General features: G+C 46.5%; 1 protein-coding gene across 1 annotated transcript; it reads left to right on the plus strand.

Annotated features, from left to right (window-relative positions):
* Positions 1-826: 826 nt before the first annotated feature.
* LOC308296677 (uncharacterized protein) lies at positions 827-16,172 on the plus strand (the record flags this gene model as incomplete). Its single annotated transcript, XM_080740005.1, has 9 exons — positions 827-928; positions 2,187-2,399; positions 4,253-4,316; positions 5,610-5,740; positions 6,226-6,604; positions 8,166-8,568; positions 9,397-9,637; positions 10,850-11,113; positions 15,304-16,172. The coding sequence occupies 9 exons, from the start codon at positions 827-829 to the stop codon at positions 15,736-15,738; spliced, it is 2,232 nt and encodes a 743-aa protein (XP_080596131.1). The 3' UTR covers positions 15,739-16,172.
* Positions 16,173-16,361: the final 189 nt, after the last annotated feature.

The raw sequence follows: 16,361 nt of genomic DNA on the forward strand, positions 1-16,361 counted from the left end.
TCCAGCCTTTAAAACTGGTTTCCATTGAGATTACATTGAATTACCAAGCAAAACGTTCAACTATATATCTGTAGTGTGAATGAGGCATTAGGCTACTATTTTGACGTATGTTGTTATGCATTCTACTATCCTACCATTTCAGCTTGTTTAAATTAAGGCATTGATTGAGTTAATAATTTATTAGAAGTTTGCATTGGAAAAGGTACAACTTTCATGACACTACAGTTATCTGATACAAGGACAACCAAAAGATACGCTCAGGAAAGCACATGGCTTGCTTACATTGAGATCCTTTTTCCTTGATTATAAAAAATAAAAAGACTAACTAATCAAACTAAAATGAAACTAAAACCAAACTGAAATCAAACATCAAAATGTAACGAGTAAAATATTTCCTGCTCTCACTGCCTGCACACAGTGGCGTTTCCACAGATATTTAATCCCAACCGCTAGAGGGCGACGTGGTTCTATCATCTGCTCACCAGGCTTTCCGCAGCACCCGTGGGAAGCATGGTCTATCGCTATCAACCTATCAACCAGTGTGATCCGGTCTAGAGCCCGCCTACTGCATCCGGTTATTTTACACGCACACACATGAAAGAAACGTTTCCGTATCCGCTACGTAGACCCAGACCGGATCAGCGACGTGCAAAGCAACTTGATCCCAGTCTAGCTATGGACTAATGCAATGTTGTCGCAAAAGCTGCCCTATGCTGTCGCAAAAAACAACAAACAACCCCACTTTACGTCAACAAAAACCCCTGGGTTTGTTTTTTAAAAGATTTAAAACATGTCGTTGGGTTTAAAACAAATCTTTCATGACGCCATGGAGCGGTTTGTTGTTGCCGCCGTTCTGGAAATAACTAAACTCTGTAAGGAGTTCACAGCTGGTAAAGATGAGGACGTGATGATGGAAAGGGAGACAGAGGTAATAATGAATTATCACTTTAATATTAGTCATTAATTAATCCAGATAAGACAGACAGAATCTTGCAGTCTTGCAGATGAGAAATAAGAGGATATTTTACTGTCCTGAATAAGTTTAGACTAGAGTTTGATGGAGCTGTTGTGTTTTAGATCCAAGAAATGATTTTATCTGGTCTGGCAGTGATAAAGTCATAAACAATAACATATATAGGCCTACCCTATACAAAATAAAATATTAGTCATGTCATAGTACCTTTTTAGGTGCTTGCACGTGCTGTTTGCAGCATGGGTTCTATTCATAAATAGATCATCCGTTTATATGTGTGTATTTATTATATTATAATGTATTCTTAATGTATATCTACTATTGATTGATTGATTGATTGAAGACTTTATTAGAAGTTTGCATAGAAAAAGGTACCGTTTCATGACAGTACAGTTCACTGGTACAAGGTCTACTAAAAGAAGATCCATGAAAAGACTAAGCTTATTTCCACAGGAAACCATTTAAGTATCTCATATAACAATTGAATGACAGACGAATAGAACACAGTACTATGCAGTAGATATGTAAAGAAAAGAAATATGAGAATTCAGTGACTACAGTGGTTATTAATCAGTGCGGGGACCACCAGTGGTCCTTGAGTGGTTTCCAGGTGGTCCCCAGCTAAATGATGGAGAGTTGGTAACCAAATGGACAGTCTCGAGAGTGTAAAATGAAACCAAATGGACCATTTTGCATGTCATCTCTCCTATGGTTACGAACATTAATACAGCATGGAATTGTGGACAAAATCTTATCCAATGAATGCCGTCTGTTTGTCTGTCATCTGTATGTCTCATGAGGAATATAAAAGGTATCCACAGTTGAGTAAATAAAACACGTTTCAGACTTTCAAGTGCATTACGTCTTCATTCAATATTGGCTATTGATGAAGAATACTGTTACCTTTTTACGACTATCTGTCCCCACATGTCAGTTATCGACTGGATTTAACATTAGTCTGTAAGCGCAAAATTCATCCATCATTTTATAATGGGCAATTCACTTTTCGGGCAATTGGGCATGACCTTTTGGGCAAGTAGAATAAGACATGTACTTTCTCAATGGGCAAGTGCCTCTGAGACCTTAGTAAACCCCTGCAAACCGTAAATGAAGTATGCAGTCAATCAGTCAATCAATCAATCAAAAGAATACATTGTATGTAGTCTCTCAAGAAAAAACGATTGTCTCTCCTCCTGTGTCTCCATGTGTGCAGCTGTGGTGTGTGATGAGGAGGCTCTCGCAGGAGGTGGCGGAGGAGCTGCTCCGCCTGGTGGAGGAGGAGGTGAAGAGGAGGAGCCTCCACCGAGAGGAAGAGGAGGAGTGGGTGGCACTGGCGCCTAATCAGTGGAGCAAAGGGAGCAACGGCTCCCCCAGATCTGCCGCCCCCCCCACACACCCCCCGCAGGAATATTGCGTACTGCTGCCGGTAACTTTATTTAATTATTTATTTAGCGTCAGAGCCTAGCTCTGGAGTCACTTACTGCACGTTAACACGTACGTCCTCAGTGATGTCATTACATGCGCATCCCGCATCAAAAACCCATTCAAGTCGCCCAGCGACTCATTCATGTCATGGTCCTGGGGTCCCGGGGATGCGCCTCCATTGGAGTCCATGTTAAAATAATTTACCGGTCGCGGTAAAAGAAAAACATTTTAAAATTCCACAGACACCACCATTGTTCATGGGTGAAAGCATCCTACTTTACCCTACGTTAACACAAATACAATCCACGTAGAAAGTCTTAAACAGGCGATAGAAACGTCAATGTTTTGATTCCACCAACGTCCGACGCCATTTTGCGCGCCCAAATTCATTAGGGGCACATGTTTTAGTAGTTTTAGTAGTTCTAAGTTCAAACATTAGCCAAATTGTAAAATAAATATAAGAAATAGGCAAACATTTTGAAAATAGCCGATCTACAAGCTCACAGCGCTCGAAAACATTGTATTGAGGACTCATAAAACTTTTCTGGGACCCATTTGAATGACCACCTGTGGGTCCCGGGACCCATTACATTGAAAACCTAGTAACATCACTGCGTCCTTTAAGTAGACCTAAAAATAAAAGTAGTGTGTTGACTAATCATTCCAAGTGTCTCTTATTTCTCTTATTTTGAAATCCGATTTTAGAGGAAGTCAGTCTTAACCCAGCTGCCATGACACTTTGTTTTGCTGTTCGAAACTCCAGTCTAACTAAGTAAACACGGACCCACGTGGATTAAAAACAATATATTAGCCACAGTTCATATTTACGATAGGATATTTAAACCATGCTGCTGTGACTTAAACAAGAACACACTTTGGAAATACGGCATGTTAACCTCTCGGAATCTCCGCAGCAGCATACAGTGAGTAAATCATCTCATCTGTCTGTCTCTCTCATGCTGGTTTATGTCGCATCACAAGGCTTTCATGTTACGTTGTGGGAGCAGAGCTTGTAGCTCCAATAAAACGCTTGCTGAGCAGTTATCAGGTGCAAATCGCTGGCGTCTTTTCTCTTTACTAGGCTATTATTTATATTGTCTTTCACTTGCATGCCTGACTGAGTGACTACGAGATGTGCAGCATGTGCATATCTTGATACAATTTGCTGTCATAGTTCTCCATCTATTAAAAATGGCACTATGGAATAGGATAACTATTTAATGTGCAGCTCTGAAAGGCTTGCATGTAGACCTATTTATTTACATATCCAGGTCCTCCCCTGAAGCCCCAAAGACACCCGAAAATGACTTAATAAAGGAAACCCGTTTTAGTCGACTTTATACCCAAAAATACCCGTTTTAGACGACTTTATATCCGCTTTGTGGCGCCAAAAAAAAAAAAAAAAAAAGAAAAAAAATCCTGGATTTGTGCTCCCCCTAGTGGGGACAGAGTTATGCGCCAGTGGTGGGTGGAGGTCACAGTAGAGGAGGATTCTACACAGGTTTTACTACAGGTGTTTATAGATCAGCAATCCCACCACGCTTTGAGTACCGGTAGTTGATTTCATTAAGCTATATATATCCACCTGTTTCCGCGGGAGTTTACTGGAGATTATTTGGACCTGTTTGGACCACACTTCCGGTTTAACAGCAGACATACAAGCTCACGTCGCATCGTAGATGCAACCCATTGTGAGCTTGTAAATCACACTCGGCTGCGGCGCCGGAAGCTCGGTACAGCGTCTGCGCAATGCACTATGGGCCGTTGGAAACTCGTGGATATACAGTCTTATTGTGTGTGTGTGTGCGTGTGTGTGTGTGTGTGTTTGTGTGTGTGTGCGCGTGTGTGTGTCAGTCTGTAGAAGCAGCAGAGTGGTTCATTCATGGCCAGAAGTCGAAGGATGCGTTGGAGCTCCGCTGTGAGTACAGACCAAAAACTAAATCTTACATGATCAGTATTATTATTTAATTAATATTATTATAATCTATTCATTTATTTAGTCAAAAAATAGGCGGTCTATAAGGCACACTGACAGGGTATATACTGTAGAGTTTAACCCATTTAGACCTGAGGCAACACATGCCAGAAAACATACGTGGAAAACATCAAATAATGTATTCAACATTTTCGGTTCTTGTATTCTTGTATTTGTTTTACTGAGGATAAGGTTAGAATAAGTTTAGGGTTGAGGTTAGGAATAAGATTAGGTTTAACCGCACTTAGGCATAGATTACCAAGGTTAGGTTTTGGAATACCAGGCAGATAGAGACCGCTCTACCGTTCCGCCGGATAGACGCCCAAGGCGTGTTTTGGGGGGCGAGGGTTCTGGTATTCTCAGAGATAACATGAATGTTTTACTGTCAGGGTTCCCACGGTCATGAAATTCCTGGAAATATTTTGAAATTAGAAAAATATTTTTCCAGTACTGGAAAAGTTTTGGAATTTATCAAGGGTCCTGGAAGGTCCTGGAAAAAATAGCTATGCGTTGTCTTTGGTTATTGATTTTGTTAATACCTCTGAAATGACAAATTAAACATGGGCCAAATTGTCAAATATTAGAGGCAGAAATTGTGAAAATAGCCATAGCCATGCTCACAACGCCTCGCAACGCGAGGCGTTGTGAGCATGTAACAGTGTTATACAAAATGTCTCAACTCTTAGTGCTCGTCAGGGTGGCGGGGTCCCCAGTTAAAATATGATTATTTCGGGGGTCACGGCCTGACCTAAATGGTAAATGGTAAATGGTGCATTTATATAGCGCTTTTAATCCAAAGCGCTTTACATAGATTGTGCATTACATTCACCCATTCACACACACATTCATACACCGGTGGCGGAGGAAGCCATGCAAGGCACCAACCTACTCACCGGGAGCAATTAGGGGTTCAGAGTCTTGCCCAAGGACCCTTCGACATTAACTCAGGGGGAGCCCGGATTCGAACTGGGAACCCTTCGGGATTTATACCCTTCGTGCTCTAATACCAGTTTCTCTACCCCTGAGCTATGCCGCCCTGTCTTTGGGCATTGCGCATTGGAGTAAGCGACTCGTCATTGAGCTGAATTATTGTTATATAGTCCTGGAAATCGGGGTTAAATATTCTGGAAAAGTTTTGGAAATTAATTGGTAAAGATGTGTGGGAACCCTGGTTCTGGTATTGACATGAATGTTTTACTGTTTACTGTTAATGTTTTTCTTGTTGTTCACACGCAGCGTCCACGGCAGCCGAACCTCCCACAGAGGAACCCACACACCAACACCACCTCCTCCTCCCTACAGAGGAGGCGCAGAAGGAGGAGGTGAAGGACGACCCCCTCCTCGCTCCGGGGGGAACGCAGGATGAGGTGAACGTAGGGGTGGCGATATGGTGATAAATATTTTTGAGACGATACAATGTCTCCACGATATGCCTTTTCAGAGATATCCTATATATTGTGATACAATGAGGGAGCCTTATAAGAAATCCTGTTGAATTGTTAATACAGAGCTTCATTGCAGAATCCATTTAAACCTGCATTTTGGTCTAAATCAGTATTCTCAAACTTTAAAATGGCAAGGTCTCCCCTCAACTCTGACAGTACACTGTCAGAGTTACATACTAGTAAGGGTCAATTTAGACCTACCTAAAGGAACCCAGATAGTCCCTGGATCCCACTTTGAGGACCACTGGTCTAAATGGTCTGTTACTCCTTTTTATATTAGTTTTTTTAAGTAACCCGAAAAATAACCATAAAAAAACAACATGGAAAACTATCGTGATAAGGTTGTGTATCGTGATAGCTTGGGAAAATATCGTGAAGTTGTATTTTTCCATATCGCCCACCTCTAGGTGAACGTGCAAAGCGAACAACCACCCGCTCCTCTTTCACTTCGACAAACGGAGGACCACGACCCCCCGACCCTCGAGAGAAGGAGAACTAGGAAGGCGGCCTCCCAGCAGAAACCCGCCACGTTCTCCTGCTCGCTCTGCGAGAGCACCTTCGGCCTGCGCGGCGGCCTGCGGGCGCACGTGCGCGGCACGCACGGCCGCGGCACCAGGCCGTTCAAGTGCGTGCTCTGCGGCAAGGGCTTCTCGGCCAAGTGCAGCGTCAAGGTGCACGAGGTGACCGTGCACGGCAGGGCGAGGCCCTTCAGGTGCGTGCACTGCGGCAAGGTGTTCGGCACGCGGGGGCACCTCCGCCAGCACCAGCTCACCAAATGGCCGACAGGTACGTGTTTAGTTTAGGACTGTCGCAGTTGTTGCATTCAACGTCTAATCGCAATTATTTGAGATATTCTCAATTATTTTTGCATAATCATCATGATCGTCAACATGTAAAAGGCGTTGTAAGTTTGTAGATCTATTAAATATGTCACAAATATCTTTATATATTTAAAGGAGCTATAGTCAATTCTTTTTTTTTCTTTTTTTCTTTTTTAATAATTTTTATCCCACGATTTTGCAACCCATTTTCACCCAGTGCCAATTGCCTATGTAATCCTGGGCTCTGCTCTCCCTCTGCCGCGCCTGGGGAGACAACGGACTGACCTCATGCTTCCTTCAATGCATGAGTAGTCCAAGTTGTTTCTTTTCACCTGACAGGGGGGATTTCCCCAGGATGGACGTAGCGCGTAGAAGGAACACGTTATTCCAACCAGTTCCTTTCCCCTCCATCAAGCGCCCCGGCTGGCCAGGGGGAGGCATTATTGAGACCAGGATTACTGCATATTTTTGTGAGGGTATCAACCCTAGGAGACACGGGGAGAACATGCAAACTCCACACAGAAAGGCCCTATCGCCAACGGGTGTGGGCGCTGAAGTCAACTTTTTCTTGAAAAACAGATGCTAAAATAAAAAGAATGTTTCGAAAATACTTTATAAAAAAATAAGCTTCATATATGTGTTTCTATTCAAAAATGACCACAAAAAGCGTAAAATAATGATAATATAATAATTTTGGCCATTGTCAGACCGACACTTTGTTTACATTCTAGTCTATAGACTAGGATGTAAACAAAGTGTCAGCCCTACAATGAAAAAGTTGACTATAGCTCCTTCAAGTTATTTGTCATATCGGCGCTGTGCAATTTTTGATGACAAAGCCTAAAGCGACATAATGGTTTATGATTCATATGTGTTACAATGTTCAAATGCCAAACAAAATACAATAAAAGCAGCAGCAGCACTATGTAGTTTGGGGCATCAGTGGTCACTTTGGACACAAACAACATGGCAGCCCAACATCTTTTGACTTAATTACCCAAGAGTCTCTGCATGCATGTCTGGCGGTGCTTGGTGCCTTGGCAAATGCCAGGATGAAACTCATTGTCTTCCCCATACATAGTAATAAGCCCCTGGCAGGGACCCCCCTGAGTCTATACATTTATGGAAGGATGATTATCTTAACTTCATACTTCTGTGGGACATAATAGACTATATAGTTGTTAAAAAGTTACCTATTGCTGCTTAGATCGTTAATCGTAATAATTTGTATGATAATTAATCGTCAACTTGACGGGGCCTCCTCGATGGCCGCCCCCTCACTGTGGAACTCACTACCAGCTCACATCAGAGTTTCCCCCGTCAAAACCCATCTTTTCAGACTCTCATTTCCTACATAACCCCCCCCCCCCCTTATTTTATAGTCTTTTGAACCTTATTAAAAAGAAAATCATAATGAAGAGGTTTTTTATCTTGTTTCTGTAAGGCGACTTTGAGTACCTAGAACAGCACTATATAAGTTGTATGTACAGTATTATTAACGTACATCTTCGTACGCCTACCTGCAGCCGTGGGGGGCAGCGCCACAACCACGGCGTCGACGAAGTGCTCTGCGTGCGGCGAGGCCCTGCCGGCCAGATGCTGCCTGAAGGCCCACCGCCAGACCTGTCCGCGGGCGGCGGCGGCGCCGGCCGACGCTAGCTTCAGATGCCAGGAAGGAGGATGCGGGAAGAGCTTCACCCGACGGGGTGACCTGCTCAAGCACCGGCGCACACAGCACAGCAACAACAGCAGCAACAATACAGGGGACAAGAAGAAGCCGTTCGAGTGCCCCACGTGCCACCAGGGCTTCACGGCGCGGCGCAGCGTGCGTGTGCACCAGCTGACGGTGCACCGCGGCGCCAGACCCTTCGCCTGCCAAACCTGCGGTAGAGCCTTCAGCCAGAAGAGCGGGCTGAGGGCACACTTCAGGTACGTAGGCTTTTGTCACAATAGGCTCATTGCACAGCAGCCATATTGGAAAGAAATCGGGCCCTTTCCTTACTTCCTTCACAGGTGTTACTGGTGATTCTGACTAAGACTTTGTTCCATTTGGTGTAACACTGCGGTTCTTAAACTTTTGGATTTCACCATAACTTTGAGAGTGTTCAAATGGTACGGGTCCATTTGGTTCCATTTGTACACTCGGACAATGGAACAGAGCCTTAATCAGTATCATTGTTGGTAACATTTATGTGCAGTCAGTTATTTATTTGGCATGTCTGCCCTGTGAAATATGTTCTTTTAAAAGCCTAAAAGGCAAACATAAATTACATTGTATTCATGTTCCACTGTCCATGGCAAAAAAAGAAACACACAATTAATGTTAGCGTAATTGATTTTATTTGGTTAAAATAAGTGTTTAAACAGCTCTATATTCTGCTAGTACTCATTGCTTTAGAGTGGAGTCTCCATTTCTCTCCAGCTATATTTTTTAGTTCGGAATACCAATTTTATCCAATCAGGGGGGTGCTAGAGAACTTAGTTAGGATACAGTTTAAACGAGCGGAATTGGACGTGATAACGCAGACAAGATATGCTATTGTCAAAAGATCTGTATTCATCGGAACACTTGATTACTTTTGGTACTTCTAAGTACATTTTGATAGCAATACTTTTGCACTTTTACTCAAGTCAATTTTGAATACCAAACATGTACTGTACTTGTAACAGACTATTTCCACAATAGGGTGTTGATACTTTTACTTATGTAAGTAAAAAATGTGCTGTACTTAACTACCATCCATCACCAACCCCCAGGACTCACACGGGGGAAAGGCCCTACGCGTGCGAGCAGTGCGGGAAGGGCTTCTCCCGGAGGAGCGCGCTGAACATCCACCGCCGCGTGCACACGGGCGAGCGGGCGTTCGTCTGCGGCGAGTGCGGGAAGCGCTTCAACGTGGCGGCCAACCTGAAGCGCCACCGGCAGACGCACCTGGGCGTCAAGGCCTTCAGCTGCCCGCTGTGCCAGCGGAGCTTCTCCCAAGCCAGTCACCTGAAGGTAGTGGAGAAGAGATCCAACTAGAATTAAAAGACGAGTCGTTTTATGTTTGGCAGAGCTCGGGTCTTGCGCTCTGAAAATAGCCGATCTACAAGCTCTCAGCGCAACGTGTTGTAGATCCGGCATTGTAGATCCGCCGTTGTAGATCGGCTATTTTCAGCATGCAACAGTGTAAAATCTGCCATTCCACTTCAAATCAATATAATGGTCATTTCAAACTCCTGCCCCGATTACGAATTATTAATGTTTATTTAAAATACAATGAAAATAGCAGAACTGCAAGCTCACAACGTGTTGCATCAACACGCTTTGTAGATCTGCTATTACTAAAAAATCATTTTGGACTATGTTTGACAAACATTTTAGCAACACAAATCTTCTATGGGGGTCCCTGGCACAGAATATTTTCAGGTGAGGGTCCTTGACATGAAAAGGTTTGAGAACCCCTGATCTTATTTGTCTCTCCGTGTCTCTTTAGGGCCATATGACTTCAAATCAGTGTCACCATCATGTCAAACCTTTGCCTCCATTACGATTAATAAACAATTATTTAAAAAACGTGAAAATGTAAGATCTATAAGCACATTGTGCAAATCTAGAAAGAAATTGTATCAATTCATTGACACAGGGGTTGGCACTAAGGTTTCAGAGGTATTTTCCCATCGGGCAAGTACAGGTCATTATCTACTTGCCCAAAGGTCATGCTCACTTGCCCGAAAAGTAAATTGCCAATTAGAATTAAAGTTTGAATTGCTGTTCAATTTAACACTTTAAAAATGGCATACCTCAATTTTTCTCCAAATACCTACATAGTTATGATTGAATATGACTTCACATTCACGCATATTTTATATTTTTACAGTGAACTGTGAAAACAGCACATTATAGGTAAACAGTGATTTTACTTTACATTCCAAAGACCAGAAGACGGAGTGCTCTGGCCACGTTCAGCTGTTAAGACAGATAGTGCTGTGTTTATAGATATGGTTCCCTTTCAAACTAGCACTTGCCCAGTCGGGAACCCTGAAAGCAAACGCCACCTGCCCCAAAGTATTATTTACCTGCCGGGGGCGGGTGGGCAAGCCTTAGTGTCAAGGCCTGATTGACATATTAGAAATCTCTCTCTCTCTCTCTCTCTCTCTCTCTCTCTCTCTCTCTCTCTCTCTCTCTCTCTCTCTCTCTCTCTCTCTCTCTCTCTCTCTCTCCCTCAAGGTGCACCAGCGCACGCACACGGGCGAGCGGGCGTTCATGTGCGACATGTGCGGGAAGGGCTTCGGCCAGAAGAGCGCCCTGGTGGTGCACGAGAGGACGCACACGGGAGAGACGCCCTACACGTGCGTGGAGTGCGGCAAGGCCTTCCGCTCGGCGCAGTACCTGAAGAGGCACCGGGCCACGCACGGCGGGGAGAGGGCGCACACCTGCGAGGAATGCGGCAAGAGTTTCCTCACCGCTCAGGCCCTGAAGACACACCTCCAGGTCAGAGGCGCCGCCGTCGGAGTGTTAAAATGTACCGCTTTCTATCGTTTTAGCCATTTAACGGTTTCAGTGGGTGGGGATATGTTTATTCAGTGGACAGGTCTGGCGGTGGGCCTTCGGGCAGCATCTGGCCGGAAGGGCCTCGCCGCACGCAGAGCACTTTGTCGGTGACGTTGTGCCACCTCCCGCCGCCATGGCTGTGATATGATTACAACAGTTTACAGTGTAGGCACTTAGTGTAAAAGTTGTATGGCGAAATGCTGGTATAAATGGGTATAGCACTCGGCATCAGAATATCGGTTAGAATATTAAGATCAGACGACCAGATGGATAAAATGTTACCAGCTCTTATTTATTGTACTTATGGCAGTGATGGCAACATGACAGTGATGATGAAGAATGGAGGTAAATTGATGATTTTAAAGCTATAAGGAATACAAAGGAAACAAACTATCAGTAACAAATACACATAACCAAATTAGGAAAACAAACTGAATCATGAAATAAACTGTAAAGGAATACTCACTCAAATAATGCATCAAATACTAACACAGGAAATAACTCAGGAAAACTCAGGAACAAACTTAGGAAACAAACTCAGGAAAACAAAGGAACCAAACTCAGGAACAAAATCACAACATGCCTCTCTGTTGACTGAGGTAAAATGGCTGTCTTTTAAAGGAACACTGATTGGGTGCAGGTGGTGTTAATGGTATCAGGTGAGCAGTGTGAATCAGTCTGGGCTCCTCCCACCTGGGGCTGAGCAGGAGGGCAGGGGATTTTGTACAGCCGCCCCAATCAAATAGTATATTTGATTATTAATAAAATCAACTCAGTTCAGTCTAGCTGCATGGTGGAAGGGCAATGTCTCTTCTTGGCCGCCCCGTGAAGGGCACACGACCCTTGTCAGGGCGAAAGGGTGGGGCGAGTCGTGGTTGGCCAGAGGGGTGGGGCCACTCAGGTGGCCACAAGCACTTGGGCAGCGGTCTGGAGGGCGACCTGGAGGATAAAGCCAGGCTGGGGCACACCAATGTTGGCAGGGCCACCTCGGGTCGATGTTGGGGGGCCAGTGTCGGTGGGGAACCAGGCTGGGGGCTGGGGAACACTGCTGTGGTGGAGGGGGTGTAGGTTGCTTCTGCGATGTAGGTGGAGCTGTGTACGCTTTCGCATACAGCGGCGATGAAGGTGGTGGTGACTGCTGGAGGGGGGGCTCTGGTGGTGCTGGCGCCGGATGGTGGGGGGGCTCTGGTGCTGGCACCGGATGGTGGGGGGGCTCTGGTGGTGCTGGCGCCGGCTGGAGGGGGGGCTCTGGTGGTGCTGGCGCCGGCTGGAGGGGGGGCTCTGGTGGTGCTGGCGCCGGATGGTGGGGGGGCTCTGGTGGTGCTGGCGCCGGATGGTGGGGGGGCTCTGGTACTGGCGCCGGATGGTGGGGGGGCTCTGGTGGTGCTGGCGCCGGCTGGTGGAGGGGCTCTGGTGGTGCTGGCGCCGGCTGGTGGGGGGGCTCTGGTGGTGCTGGCGCCGGCTGGTGGGGGGGCTCTGGTGGTGCTGGCGCCGGCTGGTGGGGGGGCTCTGGTGCTGGCGCCGGATGGTGGGGGGGCTCTGGTGCTGGAGCCGGGTGGTGGGGGGGCTCTGGTGCTGGCGCCGGGTGGTGGGGGGGCTCTGGTGCTGGCAGCGACGGAGGAGAAGGTGTCGACTTGGGAGGCCTGGGGGGAGGCGACTTGGGAGGCCTGGGGGGAGGCGACATCTGGAAAGGGGGCCCGGGTGGAGGCGGTAACTGGGGGGGCCCGGGTGCTGGGTGAGTCGACGGCTGGGGTGGAGGCCCGGGTGGAGGCGAAGACTGGGAGGGCCCGGGTGCTGGGGGAGTCGACTGGGAAGGAGGCTGGAGAAGTGGCTCGGGCACTGGCGATGGCTGGAAGGGTGGCTGGACTGAGTACTGCTGGGGGGCCGGCAGGTAGGAAGGCTGGGGGGCCGGCTGGTAGGAAGGCTGGGGGGCCGGCTGGTAGGAAGGCTGGGGGGCCGGCTGGTAGGAAGGCTGGGGGGCCGGCTGGTAGGAAGGCTGGGGGGCCGGCTGGTAGGGCTGCTGCTGGGGGGCCGGCTGAGAGAAGGCGTACTGCTGGGAGCTGTTGGGCTGTTGGTAGGTCGGCTGCTGGCAGGTTAGCTGCTGGTAGCTGTAGGGCTGGTGGTAAGTAGGTTGCTGGGTACTGTACGGCTGGTAGTAGTCTGGTTGCTGGGAGTTGCATGGTTGCTGGTAGGTTGGTTGCTGGTAGGATGGCTGTTGGTAGGTTGGTTGCTGGTAGGATGGCTGTTGGTAGGTGTACGGCTGGGCTGGAGGTTGGACTGGGTGCTGAGTCACCGGCTGGGCTGGGACATGCTGCTGGGAGGTGTATGGCTGGAGGCAGCCATTAGCCATGGTAGCATAGCTGGATGTTGACTGTCCATACGTCTGGTTGTAGTAATGTTGCCATGCCATTTGCCTTATATACTCCATCTGGTCAATTTAAGCTGATCTATCCCTGATGGCCAAGTACTTCCGTGCTCGAAGGACCATGTAAAAGTTGTTTGGCGAAATGCTGGTATAAATGGGTATAGCACTCGGCATCAGAATATCGGTTAGAATATTAAGATCAGACGACCAGATGGATAAAATGTTACCAGCTCTTATTTATTGTACTTATGGCAGTGATGGCAACATGACAGTGATGATGAAGAATGGAGGTAAATTGATGATTTTAAAGCTATAAGGAATACAAAGGAAACAAACTATCAGTAACAAATACACATAACCAAATTAGGAAAACAAACTGAATCATGAAATAAACTGTAAAGGAATACTCACTCAAATAATGCATCAAATACTAACACAGGAAATAACTCAGGAAAACTCAGGAACAAACTTAGGAAACAAACTCAGGAAAACAAAGGAACCAAACTCAGGAACAAAATCACAACATGCCTCTCTGTTGACTGAGGTAAAATGGCTGTCTTTTAAAGGAACACTGATTGGGTGCAGGTGGTGTTAATGGTATCAGGTGAGCAGTGTGAATCAGTCTGGGCTCCTCCCACCTGGGGCTGAGCAGGAGGGCAGGGGATTTTGTACACTTAGCATACGCTCTTAATCCAGAGCGATTTACAATAAGCAGGGTAATACATCAATACAATAAGTGGCTAAATATTTTTAGACACAATAAGCCGGCGATTTCTTTATTACTATTTACAGTAACACTACTAGCCCCCATAAGTCACATCTTCCCATGAAAGATTGCAGTACATCTTGGAAATGGACTTATTGTGTCTAAAAAAGACATATCTAGCCACTTGTACGCATGCCCCCAACCCACTGAAATCAAAATCGTTAAAATCACTAAAAGGATAGAAACAGTAAATGAATTTTTTTTAACACTCATCTTTTTTTCTCTCTAAATTCTCTAATTATCTAAAACATGGTCCCTTGTTGTAAAAAAAAACCTAATTGTCCTTTAAAGCTATACTGTGTAAGTTGCTCAAATGGTGGTCTGTAGCAGTATAGCAAACCGCGGTCGCGTTTGCTTTTTTCTTTCTTTTTTTCGCCGCGGACCGGGCCGTCAGACCACCGCGTCCGCCTCGCCTCGCCGAGACGCTTTCAATGAGGTCTCCCGTGTCTGTCTACGAGCAGCAGTTGGGGAGTTACATGCTAGACTCCTCCAGTGTAAACACTGCAGTGTACTTCCTGAAGGCGTGTTTCCTAAACCCACCAGAGAGCCCGGCAGTGTATAATCTGCGCTGTGATTGGCCGGCATTGTATAACCCTCGCTGTGATTGGCCGTTAGTGTGATGACGCAATTTTGCCGCGAAAGACCGCCCCGGACCCCGGTCACTGCCCAGTAGAAAACATATAAAGAAAAGGCTTTCAGAGCTGAAATTCACGGATTGGGGGTTCTAAAACTTTAGCGATTTAACAGTTAGGACAATTTTAAGATTTGTTTTATAAAAAAAGTTACATAGTATAGCTTTAAGTCTTAAACCGTCTACTTTTTTGTTTTGTTTTTACATTAACCACATGAACCCTAGCATGAGGGAACATTAGCTGAAAATAGCAGATCTACAAGGTCACGGCGCCTTAGGTTAGCGGGCAGAGTAGACGATGTTTTAACTCTTTGACAGTTGATGACGAGTTGATAACCTTAAACGCCTCCTCCCCCAACCCCACCCAGGTCCACGGCAGAGCCAAGCCCTTCTCGTGCGACATCTGCGGCCAGGGCTACAGCTCGCTGGCCTACCTGAAGACGCACCGGCGCTTCCACTCGGAGGGGAAGCCGCACGGCTGCCCGCGCTGCGACAAGGCCTTCTCCACGCAGAACAACCTGGCGCTGCACCTGCGCACGCACACCGGCGAGCGGCCCTACGTCTGCGAGGTGTGCGGCAAGCGCTTCAGCGTGGCGCAGAACCTGGTGCGCCACGGCCGCGTGCACACGGGGGAGAGGCCCTTCGCCTGCACGCTGTGCGAGAAGAGCTTCAACCAGGCCAACAACCTGAAGGCCCACCAGCTGGTGCACACAGGAGAGAAACCCTTCGAATGTACCAAATGCACCAAAGGGTTCGCGTGCATGAGGAACCTCAGAGACCACAAGTGCACTGCGGGTTGTTGAGTGTTATGTTTTGTTTTTTGTGTGCTGTAGACCAGCCTTTCTCAGAGCTCTCGTATGGATTGTGATACAGACAAGGCTCTGGATACAGCGAGTGCACATTCTATGAGTCGCAGCTCTATACCTTAATTTATACTTCTATAGTACGGCGGTGTCATTTGCCAAAAAGTACAGATCTACAAGCTAACAATGTGTCGCGGCTCGACGTGTCAGTAGCTTGAAAATCTATGCTCTTGCTTCCATGGCCCCCAACCCCTTGCCTAGAGGCAGCACGCAGGCAGGCTAGTGGTTACTACTAGCGACAGACACACACACAGAGGGGTTGCATGTTCTCCCTCGGTCTATGGAACTGGCTTGTACTTTGGATATTCCAAAACCGACACGGTGAAAGTTAATTGAAATGTTCGAATGCTCATTATAACTTTTGTTTTAACCAAACTCGGGTGAAACACATTCTGTTGTATAACTGCTGATACCATGTCATCAAAGAATGGCCGATAAGCCAGCAGCCTTTCCAACCTTTTCTGGATCTTGAAAATCTCTAAAGTGTTGGCGGTGCAATCAGATGGCTAAACTATCAAAAAATATGTATACCATGTTAGCAATTTATACATGTCAATGTTGTG

This window comes from Nannobrachium achirus (assembly GCF_963921795.1).
Source record: "Nannobrachium achirus genome assembly, chromosome: 13".
Taxonomy (NCBI): domain Eukaryota; kingdom Metazoa; phylum Chordata; class Actinopteri; order Myctophiformes; family Myctophidae; genus Nannobrachium; species Nannobrachium achirus.